General features: G+C 41.3%; 1 protein-coding gene across 1 annotated transcript in view; it reads right to left on the reverse strand.

The window, feature by feature from the left end:
* Positions 1-20,690, reverse strand: part of BABAM2 (BRISC and BRCA1 A complex member 2) — a 397,283-nt gene that overhangs the window by 68,543 nt on the left and 308,050 nt on the right. The window contains exons 8-10 of the mRNA XM_077774132.1: positions 19,148-19,247; positions 15,825-15,895; positions 13,335-13,417 (exon numbers count right to left, since the gene is read on the reverse strand). Coding sequence (XP_077630258.1) covers positions 13,335-13,417; positions 15,825-15,895; positions 19,148-19,247 — 254 coding nt within the window. The remainder of the gene's footprint in view (positions 1-13,334; positions 13,418-15,824; positions 15,896-19,147; positions 19,248-20,690) is intronic.

Genomic DNA, 20,690 nt, shown 5'->3' on the forward strand with positions numbered 1-20,690 from the left:
AGCCTATTCCCAACCCAGTGGTGTGCCCCGGCACGTGGACTGGGAAGCTCTAGTGAATTGCTAAGAATGAGAGTTTGGGAGTGAAAAGGTCTTAGTTCTAATGCCGCTTCCTTCAACTACTAGCTATGGGACAACTGGCAACTAGTTTCCTCTAGTGTAAAATGGGGATCTGTTTTATAGGGCTGGTGAGAGAATTCTACGGAATTATGAATGTACTTAACACAGTACTTTGCACACAGTGATCACTCAGCAAATAATATTTATATACAACGATGGCATTATTATTATTACTGTTACCTATTGTTAGAGGTCACTTCTTACCAACAGTAACCTCTGATTGACAGTGAATTAGAGAAAAACACCAGGTTGCCTGAGACTGAAGAAAGTTTGCCAATAAGCTGCCTGCCTGCTAATGAATTGTGTCTTTTTCTTTTCTTTTTATTGTGGTAAAATATACAGTAACATAAAAATTACTATTTTAACCATCTTAAGTGTACAGTTGAGAGGCATTAAGTACATTCACTCTGTTGTGCAACCATCACCTTATCTATCTCCAGAACTTTCTCATCTTCCCAAACAGAAACTCTGTCCAACAATTTCCCACTCCTTGTCTCCTTAGCCCCTAGTAACCTCTATTCTACTTTCTGTCTCTATGAATTTCACTACTCTACATACCTCATATATGTCGAATCACACGTATTTGTTGGCTTTTATGATGAGGTGTTTTGACATTCCCTTCACCCTTACCTGACTGAAGGCAATGGCTTAACTTTAGTCAAGGGTCATTCTCAGTCCCAAAGCCCAAAGCCTCTTTCAGGACATCGGAGGTCAGGCCATGTCAAGAATCTGAACCATATTTATGGGAGGAAACCTGTATCAATAAGGTCCAAGTTCCAAACCAGTTCCTGTCCACCATAAAGTATGACTGAATCCTTTCGTTAAAGGTTCAGTTGGGCCGAATAGTTCTGAATCATCTGAACTGGCGGGTGACTGGAGGTATGCAGAGACTCCAGGAATAGACTCCAGCTATTTCATGACAGCCTCTACCACACATCTGTTCTGTGTTAATGTTCACTCATTCATTCTTCACTTGGATTTCCAGTGGCTCATAAAACTCAACGTATCCTAAACTGGGCTCAACATTTCCAAATCTGTTCCTCCTAATGTACTCCCTACTTCAAATGATGGCATCGTCAGCAATCTGGACGTCTAAGCAACAAACCTGGGAATCATCCTAATTTTCCTTAGACCTTCACCTGGTTGAGATCAATCACTAGGTTTTTCCAGTTCCACTTCCAAGGTATTTCTTAAACCAGTTCCTTTCCCTCCATCCCTGTTAGGACTGTTCTCATTCAGGTCTAATCATCTTTTCCCTAAAGTATCTTTTTAGGGTTTTCTAGTGTCCCTATTCCAAATCATCTTCAACATATAACAAAACAGTCCCTTTTTTTTTTTCAAATTAAAAAAAGCAAATAGATGCCACTTCTCTACTGAGCACACTTCAATAACTCCTTGCTATCTTTAGGATAGAGTCCCTATTCATCAGCCTGGTATACAACTTTCTGAGTTCTGGGATCTGACTGCCTCTCGCTCAATCTCTCACAACTCCCTAGGATCTAATACACATTTGAGAAATTCTAAATGACTTACAGCTCCTCATGCTGTTTCTCCCTTCAGTGCCTTTGTTGATGTGAGCCCCTTGCCTGAAAAGCTCTCACAGCCCTCCTGTGCTATGAGGTTGGGTGCCCCTTCTCTGTGTTCCCATAGAATCTGGTGGTTGCCTAGCATTACATTTGAAATGTTTCATTGTTGTTTTAATATGCTTCTTTTCCTTAATAGACTGTGAGCCATGTTAGAGTGGGTGGCATTCATCTTGGCATTCAAGACTTGAGTCTTGACAGTGCCTCAACCAGAGCAGGTACTCAGCATATGGTACATGAAGGACTAAAACAAGAAACTATTGCATAGGTCAGGTCTGGAGGCCACTGGAAGGAAGGAATGAGGAAAGGAAGGAAGGAAGGAAGGAAGGGAGGAAGGAAGGGAGGAAGGAAGGGAGGAAGGGAGGAAGGAAGGAAATATATGTTGGAAAGGAAGAAGTAAAACTGTCTTTATTTGCAGATGACATGATGAGGTACATAAAAATTCTAAGGAACCCACTAAAGGTCAATATGCAAAAATCAACTGTATTTCTATACACTAACAATAAACAATTAGAAAATGAAAAATTCTTAAAGAACTCCATTCATAATAGCTTAAAATATACTTAGCAATTAATTTAACAAGAGATGCACAAGACCTGTATACTGAAAACTATAAAACATTGCTATGGGCAACTAAAGAAGGTCTAAATAAATGAGAACATGAAACATGTTCATGAGAGGACTCAATATTTCTAAGATGGCAATTCCCTCCAAATTAAGTTACAGATACAATACCATCTTAATCAAGCTTTTAGTGAAAAAAATTGACAACCTAATTCTAAAATGCTTATGGAAAGCCAAAGGATCTAAACAGAGAAGACAATTCTGAATAAAGAATGTAAGATTAAAGGGCTTATATTTTCTGAATTCAAGACTTACTATAAAGTGAAAACATAGACATGTAGGTCAATGGAACAGAATACAGGGCACAGAAACAGATCTACACTTACATGTTCAGCTGAGTTTTGACAAAGGTGCCAAGGTAATTCAAAGGGGAAAGGATGGTTTTTTCAACAAACTGTGCAGGAACAAATGGGTATTAATGTAGAAAAAAATATATAAACCATGTCCCTTACCTTACACCATACACAAAAATTCATTTGAAATGGACCACAGGCCTACATTTAAGAGCTAAAAGTATGAAACTTGCAGAAGAAAACAATGTAGAAATCTGTTTTGAACTAGATTAGGCAAGAACATCTCAAGCAGGACACGAAAAGCACAGCCTGTAGGAATGCAAACTGGTGTAGCCACCATGGAAAACATTATGGAGTTTCCTCAGAAAATTAAAAACGGAATTACCATATGATCCAGCAATTCCACTATTGGGTATTTACCCAAAGAATATGGAAATACTAATTCAAAAAGATACATGCATCCCTATGTTTACTGCAGCATTATTTACAATAGCCAAATTACGGAACCAGCCCAAGTACCCATCGATAGGTGAATGGATAAAGATGTAATACACACACACACACTCACACACACTGGAATACCACTCAGCCATAAAGAAGAACGAAATCTTGCCATGTGTAACAACATGGATAGATCTAGAGAGTGTAATGCAAAGTGAAATAAGTCAGTCAGAGAAAGACAAATACCATACGATTTCATTCATATGTGGAATTCAGGAAACAAAAAAGAGACAAACCAAAAACAGACTCTTAACTATAGGTTACCAGATGGGAGATGGGGGCAGATGGATGAAACAGGTAAAGGGGATAAAGAGTACACTTATCAAATGAGCACTGAGTAATGTATAGAATTGCTGAATCACCATATTATATACCTGCAACTGACATAACATGCTATGTTAACGATGTTGGAATTAAAAGAATTTTTAAAAAGCACATCCATAAATGAAAAAGTGATAAAATGAACTTCATCAAAATTAAAAAGTTTTGCTTTTTGTAAAAATAAAAAGTTAAGAAAATGAAAAGGCAAGCCACAGACTGAGGAAAAAAATGTGTAGAGCATAAAACTGACAAAACGCTTGCATATAATATGTATAAAGAATTCATGACTCAAAAATAGAAGATAAGAATCCATTTAAAAAGAGGAAAAAAATTTGAACAGACATTTCGCAAAATAACTTCCTTGGCAAAGAAACACATGAAAAGGTGCTTAGCATCACTAATCATTGCAGAATAGTACATTAAAACCACAATGAGATACTACTACATACTACTACTACTACTACTACCATTACTACTACTACTGTGACATAATACTACATACCTCACAATGGCTGAAATTAGAAGGATTGATAATAGCAGGGTTGGAGAGGATGTGGAAGAAACAGAACCCTCATACCCTGTTAGTGAGAATGTAACAAATTACTGTTACTTTGAAAAGCAATATAGTACTATATAAGTGAGTTAAACACATATTTACTATATGATCCAGTATTCTTTTTATCCAAGAGCAACAAAATATTATGTCCACACAAAGACTTGCACTTAAATTATGTTCATCGGAGTATTCTTCTTTTTAATGTTGATTTTTTTTTTTTTTTGAGAGAAAGAGAGAGAGAGAGAGAACATGAGCAGGGAGAGGGGAAGAGAGACAGGGAGAAGAGAATCCCAAGGAGGCTCTGTACAACACAGAGCCTGATGTGGGGCTCAATCTCACAAACTACCAGATCATGACCTGATCAAGAGTTGGGCCCTCAACCAACTGAGCCAGAAGCATTATTCTTAGTAGCCAGAAACTGGAAACACATAAAATGTCCATCACTTGGTAAATGGATAAATAGTAGAATGGAAAAATGGAATACTACTCAGTGATAAACAAGAATAAAGTACTGACACACACAACACCATGGATGGATCTCAAGAATATTACACTAAGTCAAAGTGGTCAGATACCATATACTGTTTGATCCCATTTTTATAAATTCTATACATTCTATAAAAGAATAAACTATCATAACACAAAATGGTCAGCGACTACCTGGGGCTGAAGGTCAATAGGGGGGACCCACAGCAAAGGCACATGAAAAACTTTTCAGGGTGAAGAAAAATGTGTCATGTTCTGACGACTGTGGTTCAGTTGCGAGTTCCCTGGCTGTATGTGGTTGCCAAAATTTATTATTCACTTAATAAGGGCGAGTTTTACTGTAAGTTAAAGTTATATAGTAAGTTATACCTCAAAATAGATAGGGAAAAAATGTCCCATGGACTTATGAAAGTTGGACTTGTGCTATCAGGGAGCATATAATGTGCAAAACGAAGGTCATTAACCCTTAAATCAGAGCACTGTTTTCTGGTATTTTCCTTAGGTCGAACAGGCTAGTGTGAAGAGATCAGCAGTATAGTACTGAACACATATTGCTGCAAAAGTATTTACCATGCCCAGGAATCTTAGAATTCAGCCATTCAAACATAGGAAAAATACTTAATTGGATACTTAACGTTATGCATGGCTGAGGGTGAGGTACTCTGCCACATCCTAGCTCTGTAACACTGACTTTTCCAAGATTCTCAATCTGAGATCTGTACACCTCCCTTCACCTCCCACTCTGTAAGGTCTTGGACCAAATTTGGGCATCTGGGAACTTGCATAGGAAAAATGTGTATCTCTACACTCACTACCTTTAACTGGAAATAGCGTTTCCTCCAATTATGGCTGTAGGTAACAATCTACGCAGTATTAGCAGTACCTTGACTTTATTATCGAAATAAATCACAGATACTTTTATATCACATTGCAGGTGTTGCTCAGATCTTAAAATATTCTTTAATACTCATCATTATTTCAAAATTACAAGGGTTATTAGATTTGCCACTGGATATTGTTATTTAAGGTGTTTTCAAAGAAGCTCATATTCTATGTCATATGGTTTTAATTGTATGATCAAATCACTTTTAATGTCTTGATAATAGTATTTGAATAGAATCAGCTTCCTTTGCAGTACTATATATTTTATTTTATACATTTAAAAACACTGAAGAATGGATCCACAGGGTTTTTCAAAGGGGTCTTTGGCACAAAATGTTAAAAGTCCCTCCCTGGGCTAGATAATCTCTAATCGTTCATTCTAGTGCTAAGAATTCTATTCAAAGCTGACAGAGAGACTCAGTGACTCATAATCTAAATGTGATAATTAAAAGCACTTTGAAATGAAGGTGATAAGCAAATGTCAGACCTTGTCTTCTACAGGCCCATGGGTGAAGTGATGTTTTAATAATTTCACTCCATATTTTCTTAGCTAAATTATGGGGAAAGAAAATGGGTGGTGATATCCATTATTTGGATCTATATCTCTTCTAGGGATTTTCAAGATTCATGGGTCCTGACTTATTTGGATTCTAACTTGAACAAACCAACTGGAAAAAAACCCATATTTGAGACAAATGGGGAAATTTGAACACGGATTGTTATTAGATGATATTAAATAATATAATTTGTTACTGTATTGTAACACTCTAATAATGTTGTTTTGGATACATCTTTTCAAAAATCCTGGCATGCCTGGATGGATGTAGGTTATGCATCTGACTCTTGGTTTAGGCTCAGGTCATGATCTCACGGTTCCCGAGTTCGAGCCCCACATCAGGCTCTGTGCTGACAGTAAGGAGCCTGCTCGGGATTCTCTCTCTCTCTCTCTCTCTCTCTCTCTGCCCCTTCTCTGTTTGGGCTCTCTTTCTCTCTCAAAATAAACTTAAAAAAATTGGTTTAATCTTTATCTGTCCAGAGATACACAGTTAAGTATAGGTGAAATGATATTTCACATTGCTTCAAAATATTCCACAAAAAATTTTAAGTTAAATTAAAAAGGAGGAAAGGGTCAATGAAACAAGGCAGCCAAAGATGCAACATGGGTAATGAGCACAGAGGGGTTTATAATATTTTTCTATTTTTGTGTTTGAATTTTTTTTTTTTTTTATGTCTGTTTTTGGGAGAGAGAAGCAGAGTGTGAGCAGGGGAGGAGCAGACAGAGAAGGAAACATAGAATCTGAAGCAGGATCCAGGCTCTGAGCTGTCAGCACAGAGCCTGATGTGAGGCTCGAACTCACAAACCACGAGATCATGACCTGAGCCAAAGTTGGATGCTTAACCGACTGAGCCACTCAGGTGCCCCTGTGTTTGAAACTTTTATAATAAAAAGTGTTTGTTTGTTTGTTTGTTTATTTATTTATTTTGAGAGAGACAGAGACAGCCTGAGTGGGGGAAGGGCAGAGAAGAAGGAGAGAGAATCCCAAGCAGGCTCAGCGCTGCCAGTGAAGAGCCGGACACAGAGCTCGAACTTACAAACTATGGGATCATGACCTGAGCTGAAACCAAGAGCCGATGCTTAACCGACTGAGCCACCCAAGTGCCCCAAAATTGTTTTTAAAAAGAAGATTCCTAGGCCATCAGGACAAATTCAGGCCACAGAAATGTTTGGAATGTACTCTGTTTAAAAAAAGAAATAAAAACCCTGCAAAGGAGCATGTAGAACCTATCACTCCCCCCATCTTACAGCTACTCTCACACCTCCACTGCCCATTTGGCTCCAACTCTGTAGGTTTGCATCTGCGGGACTTTGTATAATGAGCCATTATAAGTGACCACAATAACTATACCTCAAAACAGGTTAAACCTAGTTTTTGATAGCCAATAGCTGGTTAATTCTTGAATTAATTCATTAGTTATGTCTTTCTACAGCCACAGAATGAAACCTTACTCAAGCCGGCATGTTTGGACTGCTGGGCAGGGGTTTATAGCCAGACAACTTATCATCACTGCTCAAGAGCGACACCAGCCTCACACCTTGCTGCCTTCAGATCACTACTGTCGTTGGTGCAATGTCTATTCACGTGACTGAGAGATGAGACAGTCTAGACATATCTCCCAGTGCCTGGGCGAACACTGCTGTTCCTGGAGCTTACAGGTTCTCTGGGAAGCTCCAAAGGCTTTCAAAATTTATCACGTATTTGGGGATACTGCCAACCAATTATCTGAAATAGTAGAGTAATGCAGTCTAGCACATGGGCTCTGGAATCAGTGCCTGGATTGTGAACCCTAGCTCTGTCACAGGGAGTATATTTATTCTTTCTGTGCCACAGTTTTGTCATTTGTAAAATGCAGTGATACTAGTCATTATCCTCAGAAGAGTGTTATGAGGATTAAGCAACATAATACCGTATATGCAAAACACTGAGAGAAGCATCTGGAGCATGGTATATACTCAACACTTGCTAACTGTTATTACTTGTAATTATTAACAACAGCAAAAGTTTTGCACCGAAAAATGCCCCTGATTAATTCTAAGAAAAGATTATACTGAGCTGGATCAATACTCTAAAAGTTACTCTTTGTAAACGGCTTCCTTTCACTGAGTTAAATGTCTTCTTGGGTTACAATGTGTTAATTTCAAAGCAGCTGCATCCATTTTAAAGTCAAAGTTCCCCAAATTTTAATGTCCTTTCTCTGACTGGATAAACTCACCCTAGCAATTACTTTAATCCAACAATTACAAGTGAAAGGAGTCACACAATATATATGAGAAGGTACAGTGAAAGATATCCCCGCATGGTGACACCATGCATCTGATTTCAACCTCCTTCCTTACAAGAAGTCCTTTAAGGTCATTAAAAAGGTGTCACATAAATCGGAGGTATTAGAATGAAAATAGTCCCCAGAATATTTTCAAAATTAATGAACTAAATTCTCAAACCAGAGCCAGAAATGACAAAAAAAGACTTTCTAGAAAGAAGTAGACTATGAAGATGAAACAGGAGTTTCAATATGAATCAAAATAGTAACAGTGGTCGCTCAAGTTCTAGAGCTTTCGGGTTGTAAACTGTGAACAGGGTGTGCTTCTGTATATAATCAAAAGATGAAAACCACTTTACCCACCAGAGCTAACCACTTTCAAGGAAGTCCAGGAAAAAAATTAACCAAAATGTTTAAAGTATCTGAAGGACCAATAGTTCTCTTAATCAAAGCAAAAAGGCATTTAGAAAGTAGATTTTCTTTTATCTTTTTCCATATTCTTTTCTCTCTTTGAACAATAGAGACCTGATTAGTTTTACTTTTTATTCATAATCAATTTTAGCTCCTGCTGCTTTGATAGCTATTATTCCTACTAGAAATGATTGAATAAGCCACAAATCTTCATAGACGCCTCATCTGAGGTAATCGTATTAATTCTAAAACAATATTACACTTTTTCTAGATTTGCTTTAAAATGACTTCTAACAATGAAATGAACTATAACATTGTGGTTCCAACCGTAATTACTTTAGTGATTCCGATTTGTTCTTCAAATCTATTTATTTATAGAAAAATGTGACCTGTATCTAAAATGTAAGAAAGTCTTGAAAAATCTCACACTGTTGGTTTTACCAAACTATCTAATAGCCATCTTGCTTGCTGCTGTAAATACACGATGTAGATTTTGTGGCCAGGACCTGAGCCGGCTCAGGAACTGGTCCTTCCCGGCCAACCTACCACCACCTTCCCTGGGTCTCTTTTGTAGTTGTTTCAAAAAGACAGACCGCCGTAATTCACCATGATCTGATCTCCTTTCTCATCAACCAGACCAGGGGTTGCAAACTTTTTTGGTACAGGGTCAGAGTCAGTATTTTAGGCTTTACTATCTCTGTTGCCTATTCTTCCTCCCTTCACTTCAAGCAACAACTCTTTAGAAACGCAAAACCCACTTTTAGCCTGAGGGCCATGTGAAAACAGGCTGAGGGTGGGATCTGGCCTGCAGGGTATATAGTTTGCCAACTGTTATGCCAGACTCTTAAGTGTCTTCAGATCAAGCCTGAGTTATTTACCCATTTCTATCCCCTGGGACCTATCATAGTCCTGAGCACATACAGGTTCTCAAGAAACCCACAACTCAGCTAAATTGGGTTAAAGTGATTCGGCTAGGGGCAGAGAGGGTAACAAATTAAATGGAACAGCCAGTTATTTTGCCAGGGAGACCTGGCTTGTGGTCCAGGCTGGATGACTCAAAGGGTCACTTACCAAGGCTTTACCAAGTCCTAATGGGAAAAGACAGCTTCTCATACAATCACATGCTCCCTCACTTGCCTTGGGAGTCACAGATCTCAATTCCCTCCACTTCCGAGCGGCCATCCTGCTACTGTGGGCCGGTGCCTCCTCTTGTATCTGCTTACAGTGCCGCTGCCTGGGACCCTGAAGAAGGGCTGATCTTTTTCCCAGTGGTTGCTTTTATTCTGTGTTTCTGTGCTTTGCTGTCTGGCTCTCTTGTCACCCAGCATTCTGAGAAGGTGCTGGCTTAAAGGTAACATCAACCTCCAGAGCTTGGCAAATATGGAATGCCCTCCATAACCACTACAAATAGTTCTTACACGATGGCCAGGAAACCCTCCAGAAAATACTTTTGGATAGGAGCAATCCCTGATTTTTACATGGTTCCAGGTCTTGCAGTATGCTGATAATGGATGAAGGAAGGAAAGGAAGAAGGAATAAATGGATGAAAAAACTCTACAGCCATGATCACGGCCACAGCCCCACTCCGAAACCGTCAGAATGCTAGGAAGTTGCAGAGTCTCTCTCTCTCTCTCTCTCTCGCCCAGAATATGTACACTGTCTTCCCCAAGGACATTCTTGCTTCCACACACTCTAGCGAAGTGTGAGGTCAGAGCCATCTGCCTCAAGAGAGGAGTGCCTCTTTGCTCTAGCCTCCAAAATGCTCAGAATTATTGCCAGCACCGGCCCCAGCAACAGTGTTCTTCCCGGGCCTGGGCAAGGGGGAGAGAGGAAGAAGGTCAGGGATGTTATCTGGGGTCCTGCCCGGTGTCCACTCTCCATGCAGCAGTGGGGCCAGCCATTGAAGACTGGCTCCATTTCCAGGCACTTCCTTCTTTGTTCATGTTCTTGAGATCCCAGAATAATTCACTGCAATGTTCTTTCATTAAGTCTCTGCCACCCTATATTTACTTCCTTGTCTTCATGGGAAGAAAAAAGGGAACAACTGGCCCCTTGGGTGTTGTAACCACGCAAGCAGATACTTAAAAAAGGTAAGTGTCAGATGCTTAACTGCGTGATAGAATAAACATGTTATCCAACCAAGCTTCACTCTGATACAGCAAGTCCTATGTTTTAGGTATAAGAAAGAAGCAAAAGGGTGAGAATGATACATGTAAAGACAGGCTGTGTGTTAATGATGGAGCAGGAAACAGCCTCGAGTCTCCTGATTCACAGACGAGGTCACATATGCCGAGGAGCAGTAACAGTGCAGGCAGTAACGCTAAGAGACAAGGGGCAAGCAGCCCGGGGAGGAAAAGAATAATACCCTGAGGAAACAGTCTGGAAAAAGTAAATTAAACGAATCCCAAAGTCCTTGCAGCTGTTGTAAAGAGTGCCTGTGGATTCTGCATTTCTGAGGAAGAGAACTGACGCTAAGTGAAAATATGACTCTGGGACTTCATGCTGCATGTGTGACTTAGAAAAGTGAAGACAGGAAGGTGGAGAAGGAGCTGTAAGGAATACCGGACACATGGTACCAGGGGATATATTCTTTGGGGAACAGACCTTAATAAGAATCACTCTAACACCAAATGTACTGATTAGGGAGGACAGGAGCTGACAGGTGAGTGCTCCTTCATCCCTGCGCATCCCTCCTGCTCACCACCAACAGAAGAGTGATTCTTGAGTTGCATGTGGAAAGCACAGGTGGGAATGAGCAATGCCAAGAGTATCTTCTTTCCCTTATATCTGATAGGATCTGACATCAAGTTTTTTGGAAGTAGAATCATGGCCAGAAAACCGAAGTTTCATTTAAAGAGCTGAGATTTCATGCCACTGCGGTTGAGCATTCCTCTATCTTAATGTTTGCAATTATCCTTCTGTGTGTTCCTCTTTCTGTGTCCTTCTCTCACGGCCACTCTGGGAGGCTTCTGTCACCACTACTATTTGTGGCAGGGTACAGGCCCCTCTTGCTGCGCTGGACTCGGGGAATCGCACCAACCGAATCACCCCGGCAACCATCCAGGGCCATGAGTGACAAACCAGGAATGTCATCAGGATCTGGGGTCGAGTTACCAGGCCAGAAGCAGACTCGCTGGGATCAAGATGGTGCGCAAAGTGAATATGGCAAATAGGAAATGGGACCTCATAAAGGAATTAGGACTCAGGATGAAAAAAACAAAACAGCAACACATAAGGTAAGAATCAAAAGTGGCGGCTAGAAGAACCAGCAGGGCCGCGTAGGCGGGAGGGCAGAGGAGACTGTCAGGAGGCCTCGACTGTGAGGCTTTCTCTTCCACCTGGCCCTGCATTACGGGTTAAGCTCCATATGCGAACGTCTCCCCAGGACTTAACAACCAGATCCCCGGGGTACGTATGAGGAAACGAAAGCAGAGGGAGGCTTGTCCCAGTGATCTGAATGTCACGTAACTAGTTGGAGGAACACCCAAGATTACAATCTTAACTCTTCAATTCTCTTTTTATCTGTGCATAGAATTAATCCACTGCGATACACTTGCATTCCTCGGGTGCGTTTAAAGAGACGATCCCAGGATAGGGACTAGCTATAGAGCAGGAGCCCAACATGAAGTGCTGTATGACAATGGGTTTATCACTGAGAAACACCTCGAAATCAGAGCCAAAGCTCAGTTATCTCTATGTGGATTATACCATGGTATCCGAGGCTTTCTCCCCTTACTGTCTGTTGGTGTGAAATGGCACAAGACAAATGAATTTAAGAACCATTTTTTAGCCAAAGCAAATCACAACCCAGAATGTCAGTCTCCTGGGGAAACAAAAATCCCCACGTCAATGGCTTTAGACTGTCTGAGGGCCTGGTTAAACAGGAATAGTTTCGGAAGGTCTAGGGTAGTTTCATCCACTGCATGAAGCCAAGCCAAGCCCGCTGCTTTTCTGTAACTTGATTTGTGAGAGCTGGAACCGCGTGCCTTCAGCTTAAAGACTGGGCATTTTGCACAGCAAACCTGGCACCATGGGTCAATGGTTCTTATGTGACAAAGAAATAAATGAAAGAGACTCCAAATTATCCATCAAGAGAATGCTGCACCCAAGTTTACTGACTCGCTGATTAATGTACCACAACAAGCATTTAAATATGCCTGTCTGTGGAATAAAACTGAAAAGCGATACCAGGAATACATTCCAACTTATCTTACCTTTTACATATCTATTATATATTATCAAAGATGTAGTCTTTTTGCTTAATAAGGATGATAACCACATGACCGAACCAAGTGAGTTTTGAATAATCCAGAAAGTTTTGGAACCTCATGCTGGAAAGATGAAATAGGAAGCTGGAACCCTGAGTTCTTAAACTCAGCATTGTTGACAGTTTGCACTCAATGATTTTGTTGTTGTTGGGGTGCTGTTCTGTGCACTGTAGGATGTTTAGGCAATCTCCCTGCCCTCTACCCATGAAATGCCAGTAGCAACAACCACCATCATGACCATCAAAATGTATACAGATGCTGCCAAACATTTGCCGAGGGGCAAATGATACCTGGTTGAGAACCACTGGTCTAGAGATATTTTCTCTTGAAGACCACGTGGTAAATATATTAAGTAAAAGGAACCACATCAGGGCACGAAAGGTTTTCACAGTCATTATTACATATGGTTTAGTATATGTACGTACATGCAAACAAATGGATGCTGACATGCTCATAGCAAAAGTGTACTCACTGTGCACGAGAAAACAGAAGTCTTTCCACATCAGCAGCAGAGTGAGTTTTGTAAAGCCTTCTGCATCATATTCCACAACGCCTCTAGGTGATAAAAACACACACACAAAGAAGAAACCCTTGTAAAAACAAGGCATAAAAGAGATGGAACCACGTAAAGAACAGATTCCTAGAGTCATGGTAACTGAATCTGAGAGGCACTTAAGGTGAGTGCCTTACCGCAGGAAGGATGTGGGGTTTGGAATGGCGGCATCTACATTTATGTTACAGCTTTGCCATTTACTATCTATCATGACTCCAGGCAAATTACTTAACCTTTGGAGCCTCAGTCTCCTCATCTGTAAAACAAATAGAACAGTATTTTTGAGCTTTCATTCCAGGGTTGTGAAAAACAAATACGATATACCATAAAATGCTATGCAAATACTGGTTACTGGTTGTGAGTAAAAGGACAAATTAAGCTATCAGGTCAGCAGGGATACTGCTGTCTCGATGGTGATTAAGACCCACTCTCACTCAGGCACTAAACAGCAACGGGCAGTGACAATGTTACTAAGTTTGGAAGGCTATGTTATTTTCTTCCGAAGTACTTGGAATCCTTTCACTCGTGTCCCCTGTCCTTCCCCTCAAGAGCTGAGTTCTTGGGGAGACATCACCATAAGGTGACAATGCTGACCACACACTGAGAACAGGCACAATCTTCTCTGTCACCCACACTAGTGGCGTTTGCTGCCTCCCTGGCTGAGTCAGGCCAAGCAGGCTGTCAATACCAGTGGTCTGCCAGTTTCAGTGGGAAGGGCGAACTCCTCGTAAAGGTATAAAGGGATTTAAGACACCAAAGGCTGAGTGATTTGCTCAAAGACTGTTGGCACATCGTTCAAATCTTGTGACTTCGGTCAATAATTTTATTCACCGGTTTATATTTCTTTTCATGAATTTATAATTACCTCAATATGTTAAACATCGCTATCTAAGCTTTTTAGATCCTGCATGCTGTAAGTAAAAACAAGCAAAGAATCCTTTTCACTATGCATACAGTACAGTAATATGATAGTATTTGCATAGGATTTAGTAGTTGTATACAAATAGTACTATATTACTGTATTATATGCACAATAAAACATACATAAAATGTATATTAAAAAAGAATGAGATTTTCAAAAAGGATGTAAGTGTGGGTTTTTGTATTTTTCTTGGGTGCGAATGGAGAGAGGTGGGGTGTGTGCACCTTACTTGGGAGGTTACTGGGTTAGCGCCTTCATTTTTCATTGTATATACGAAAGATCATCTTCCTCACAAATTAGAAGTTCAATGGTACCATTTACTAACCACCGTTTGTATCATAAGTACTTTCTCAACATGTTCATAAATAAAGCTGAAAAAAATCGGTAAGTATTAAAGACTTATGTGAGAGACAGTGACACTGTTTAGATATTGACAGTTCTATTTTGGAGGCATAAAAAATTCCACTATGGATAATGAGAAAATTTCTCAAAATTGCTTTGAGGAGTCAGAAATTTTGCTCGTACTTATGCCACCACTTGTGAAATCATATCCCTGGGAATGGCCAATCTTATTCTTTGTTTCGCTCGCTCTTTCCTATTCCCACTTTTTGGTCCCAAATTCTTCATTTCCTTGTTTAAAATCTTAGTTTTTGTGTTACTATATATATATCTTTCTATATGTATAAGCCTTCTCTGGAATAAGGTGGCCTATAAGCAGATCGCTAACACCCTTAGTGCTCAGTCCCCCTGAATGGGAAGAAAGCCCCGCCCTTCGAAGAAGACGGTAGGGAAAACACAGTCCCTCTGCCCGAGCTAAGCCCTGGGCAGAAGCTCCACTAGGCCTCGGACCCACAGGAGGAGATGCCTCCCCACCCCCTGCAACTGCAGCCCCGCACCTCCTTTCCCCTCTCTGTGCCTTCTTCCAACTCCTGATCCCAAGAGTGAGTTGCTGCTTTTGCGTCTACCGCTGGCTTTCCTCCCCAAATCGGGGTGGCACTGTGGTCAGTAGGAGTCCTGGGGATGCCTGAGTCCTGAGAATCAGCGTTCCTGCCCTGGCCCTGTCTCTTCCAGGCAGATGACTGCCCCTAGGTCATGAGACTTCTCAAATGACTTTCTTCAGTCAAATGTGCCAATAATGGCTACGTGGCTCCCTCCCTCGCGACTATGGGGAGCAGATAGAGGTGTGTGCTGTGCACATCGCAGGGAACTCAAGAACAGGTAGGTCTCGCTGCCCTTGTTACTGCCAGGCTTGGGGTGACTTGTGATGCTGCTCCAAGGAAGAGATGGGTGTCTGATATTTAGTGAACTCCTCAAAAATGTCTTCCAGGGAGCTTTCGCATGAGCAACATACCAAAAAGAATCAAAGTGGCATCGAGAAGCTATTACATATAAGAGCAAACTGCTATTTTCTCAACCACGCTCTCACATTAGGGTCATCAGGACGTGAGGACATTGCTGGTACACGGTTTAAGCAGAGAGGAACTTACGTGCCGAAGTGACTGAGGAAAGCGGCGATATACTCCCTTCTTTTGTGGTATCCTTGAATCACATACTGCACCTGGAACAGGAACCCAAAGCTGAGGAGCAGGGTATTTTCAAATGCTTTCTTACAAAACATTTCGAAATTTCAAGAGTAGAAAGAACAGTAAAATGAACAGCCAGATTCCTGTCACCTGTATCCAACAGCTATGAATATTTTGTCTAGTTGCTTCATCCAGCCATCTCTTTCCTATCAAGCTATCAGTCAATCTTGCTGAAACATGGCAAAGGAGCTTAAAGACACCATGGAAGTTTCTCCCTAGGTATTTGCGCATGCACCTCCAAAAAATTAGACGTTTTCCTACCCAGCCACAATGTCAGGATCATACCCAACAAATTAGCAACCATTTTCTGACTTCATCTAGTATCCCGGACATTTTTAAAATTTCCCATTTGTCCCCAAAATGTTCTTTTAAAAGACAGGGCATACTCAAGGATCAGGCGTTTAAAATAGAAAGTCTTTTACTGTAGAATAATAGTACCTCTTGGCGTGTGTGTGCGTGTGTACATGTGTTCATGCCTGCATGCACATATATGATTCTGACTTTTCAAAGACTGGGCTAGTTGTCTTGTAGAATGTTCTGCGTTCTAGACTCTCTGATTATTTCCGTACTCCCTGTATTTGTCCTCTACTCCCTGTATTTCCTATAATTGGAAGTTAGACGAAAGGTGTGACTAGATAGGGGGTGCCTGGGGGCTCAGTTGACTAAGCGTCTGACTCTTGATTTTGGCTCAGGTCATGATCTCAGGGTCATGAGACTGAGCCTTGTGTGGGGCTCTGTGCTGACAGCACGGGGTCTGCTTGGGATTCTCTCCCTCTCTCTCTGCCCCTTCCCTGCTCACATGTGCATGTGCATTCTCTCCCTCTCTCTCTCTCAAAATAAACTTAAAAAAAAAAAAAAAGGTGGCTAGACTCAGGTTACATATTTCTGGCACGGAAACTTCATTAAGTGATGGTGGGCTCGATCACTGGTTTAGATGATGACGGCAGGGGTCCTCCATCGTAAAGGGAGGTTTCCCCTTGGCTGCTGCCGGGGGTGACCCCTGGGGACACCTCTCGAGGCATGTAAATATCTAGTCCCCTCTCGACCTTTCCCCTCATGTTTTCAGTATCTATTGGAGATCCTTGTCTGAATCAGAGTTTTCATGAGAAGCCAGAAAGTGGTGATTTCTTTTTTTAAATTCTATCACTCCTGGTGCACTTACCAGCTGGAATTCTCTGTCAAGAAGGGCTTCCTCTCATCCAATGGGGGCTATTTTATCTTGAACTACAACTCCTATTGAAAAGGCAGGGAATGCTTAATTCTTTCTTTTTAAATTCCTAGTATTCAGAAGGAGTGCTACAATAGATTTTATTATTTCCTTGTTATCAATAAATGACCATTTTTATTTAAAAAAATTGTCAACTGATTAAGCAGGGCATCTGAAAGTTGTTTACCCATCAACTATGAACACAAAAATACATTCCTTATAATGTCCTCATAGTGGCTCAAAAAAACAGGGGGAGAAAGCAGTCCCCTAAATTGTTTTTATTGGCTATAGCCACAATGAGTTTCCATGGCTAACAAAAGCTTGAGATAAAGTGCTTGAAATAACCTTGACACAATTGGTAGTGATAGCCATTTTGTACCCTTTAAAAGTAAAACAATTCTATTTATATAATAGGGTTTATGTCAATTTATAAATACAGTGCTTACTTTGCAGGCTTAATGCAGGATCAGAAATGTTATTTTGGGAAAAGAAAAACAGATGATAAGTTTGCTTAAGTGGCTTTGTTTAAAAAGGGGATGAAAACAGTTCTGTGTACTTGATTTTAAAAACAGAAAACCATTTTAACAGAAACCCACAACAAAACTGGCTATAAAGATAGATTCCAATGTAATTATGGAAATTCATTTGAAGAGATTGTTTCTAAAAGCAGCCCATACTGTCCTCGTTTGTAGCAAGCATAAGAACATCAATTTTAAAAGACAAGTAAAATTAATGAAAGGGAACCAGATAAAAAAAAACAGACTGATTCTTATATTTCTGGGAAAATGGTAATACAATTTTTTGGAGAAGAATGTATGACTAGAAATTAATCTCAATTGGGGAGCTTTAAAAAAAGGCTTTTCTTCTCAATTCTGGAAGACCAAATTTGCATGTTTCTCTAAAATGCTGGGACACAGATTTGAAGGCAGTGCAGAGTCCCATAATGTAAATAAGAATTCTATCCTGTGATCCGTTCTGAAGGAGGGCAGAGGCTGGGGGAATCTGGTCCAATGAGAAGCATCCACTCTGCGAGCGTTAGATGCCCTGGAATGTGTGCCAAGCCCACAGACTGCAGAGTTGCCAGATTTTAGTTTCTCTGACATTTAAAAAATAATACTGAAGACTGTGAAATATTATTGTACTTTTAAAATATTTTATACATAGAGATGAGCCCTCTTTTGAAAGAAAGAGACAAACAAAAGATTTATTTTTCCAAGCCAACGTGAACAAGTCGATGGGGGCAGAGAAAACAGTACTTTGGGGATTAAGTGAACTGAGTCAGTCCATGTAGGAGAAGAAAGTAAGTCAGGATTGCTTGTGGATTAACACGTCCAGTGTTTAGCTAAATACACTGGCTGGACATGAACAAGCATATTCTTATGCTTTTAAAAAATATCTGACAATAGCCATTAATGTAAACTCAGCTGCTTGACGATGTAATGGCTCATCAATGCAGCTCAGAGAAAGCTTTAGATAATCTGATGTGCCAGGTATCAGACCAGCTGACCTGGTGATCCCACTCTGAGGAGCGGGGCTTTGGCAAACTGCCCCTGGACGGGACATGAGTCGGGAACTCACTACTAAAAAGTGAGGTACAGAAAAACAGAAAGAGGCAAAGGCAGCTCTAGCGAATTACCTTGATGCTATCCAGTGGTAAACACACACACACACACACACACACACACACACCCATGCACGCATGCATCAGATAACTGGGAAATGGAGGAGTTCAAAGGTGAATGATCTGGCAAAAACTCAGGGCATAAAGGAAATTTCAGAAGAAGGAGACAGAAGTTTAAAAGATGAAGATAAGACTGAAGCAGGAGGTCAGAATCCTTAGAGAAGGAAGGAGGTTGAAGAACGAGGGAAAGAAACAGATGAACCGTAATTCGCAGTAGGAAAGGCCGATGTCGGGTGGAGGCTGACTCTAAGATGGGGTGAAGAGGCCTGCGCCTGCACACGAGGCTGGAGGGAGGAGCCTCACGAGGGGTGAGGGGAGGGTCAGGAGACTTGCTTTTACCTTGTTGGTGAGCAGATGGCAAACTTGAGGCACATAATCGATGAGACATCCTCCTCCTGGGAAAGCTGGGATATGAAGTGCTGAGGAGCCTCCAAGCGCACTGAAAGGACAAGAGAACAAGGGACACTGGTCTTAGGGCTCCGGCAAGGTGGGAAGTGGTGCCCCCCAGACTCAGCTTCTCTTATCAAGGTCTGACTACGAACAACTTGGATTGATGATGATGGGAATATGGGCTTCACTTTATGATCACGTTTCTTAAAAAACTTTTTTTTTTAATGTTTATTTATGTTTGAAAGAGAAACAAAGCATAAGCGGGGGAGGGGCAGAGACAGAGAGGGAGACGCAGAAATTCAAAACAGGCTCCAGGCTCTGAGCCATCAGCACAGAGCCTGATGTGGGGCTTGAACTCACGAACCGTGAGATCATGACCTGAGCCGAAGTTGGCCGCTTCACCAACTGAGCCATCTAGGTGCCCCTTATGTTTCTTTATTTAAATTCATTTTGTTAATTCAGTGTGTTCATGTTACCCATGACTAACAACGAAGGATTCTGTCACACAACAGTACAAATTAGCACATTCTGATTGGCACGGGTGAATGTCTTACCAAGATTAATGGGGTGGACCTAGTATGGAAACACATTTTTCTCATGCTCTTCGTTATGTGCCAGGCAAAGAGAAGTCAGAAGTCATTCCTTAACCCCCTGAATTGAACTGAACTGAGTTGCCACAGCACTCCCAGCAGTGTACTGGAGGGACCAGTTCTGGCCTCACCAGCACCAGCTTGCTGGCCCTGGGAGGCCTCCTTGGGCTTGAGTCCTTGTGTTTAGTGTAAGGCAGGTAGTCTAGGACCAAGACTGCACTCCCAGGGTCTAGCTGGCCCAGGGAGGTGATGGGAACGAGCACACAGAACCGGAGTTTCCACCCAGTGGAAAGGGGCCCCCACTTTTCCTCTTCAGTTGATCTCTGCCAGGTGGAAACACAGGCCTGGTCTTATAGGACCCCAATTTTTCACGCGAAGCCAGAAATCCAGATTATTTAACGTCTCAAGTTTTAAACGGTGGCAACTAATTAAACATCTTCTGGACCACCATGCTGCCCGGTCCTATGTCTCTGGACCAGTATGGGTAGGAAGCATGCAAACGGTCAAAGTCAACACTGACACGCAGTCCATCTAAACCAGAAGGTACAGTCAAAAATCATCGAGCCAAGCACAGGGACACAACACTGATCCAAAGAGTTTCCAGGACTTTTGTGGAGAGTCTCTTTTCAGTTTAAATTAACTGGCATACTGCTCAGAACCTCACAGTATACATTTCATCTCTCATCCTTTTAAATGGTTTTTTAAATTTTTTTTTTAATGTTTATTTTTGAGAGAGAGAGCACGCGCAAGTGCGAGTGGAGGAGGGGCAGAGAGAGGAGGAGACACAAAATCCAAGGCAGGCTTCAGGCTCTGAGCTGTCAGCAAAGAGCCCGACGCGGGGATGGAACCCGCGAACCGAGATCATGACCTGAGCAGAAGTCAGACGCTTAACTGACTAAGCC

Source organism: Crocuta crocuta, unplaced genomic scaffold, assembly GCF_008692635.1.
Source record: "Crocuta crocuta isolate KB4526 unplaced genomic scaffold, BGI_CrCroc_1.0 scaffold246, whole genome shotgun sequence".
Classification (NCBI taxonomy): Eukaryota; Metazoa; Chordata; class Mammalia; order Carnivora; family Hyaenidae; genus Crocuta; species Crocuta crocuta.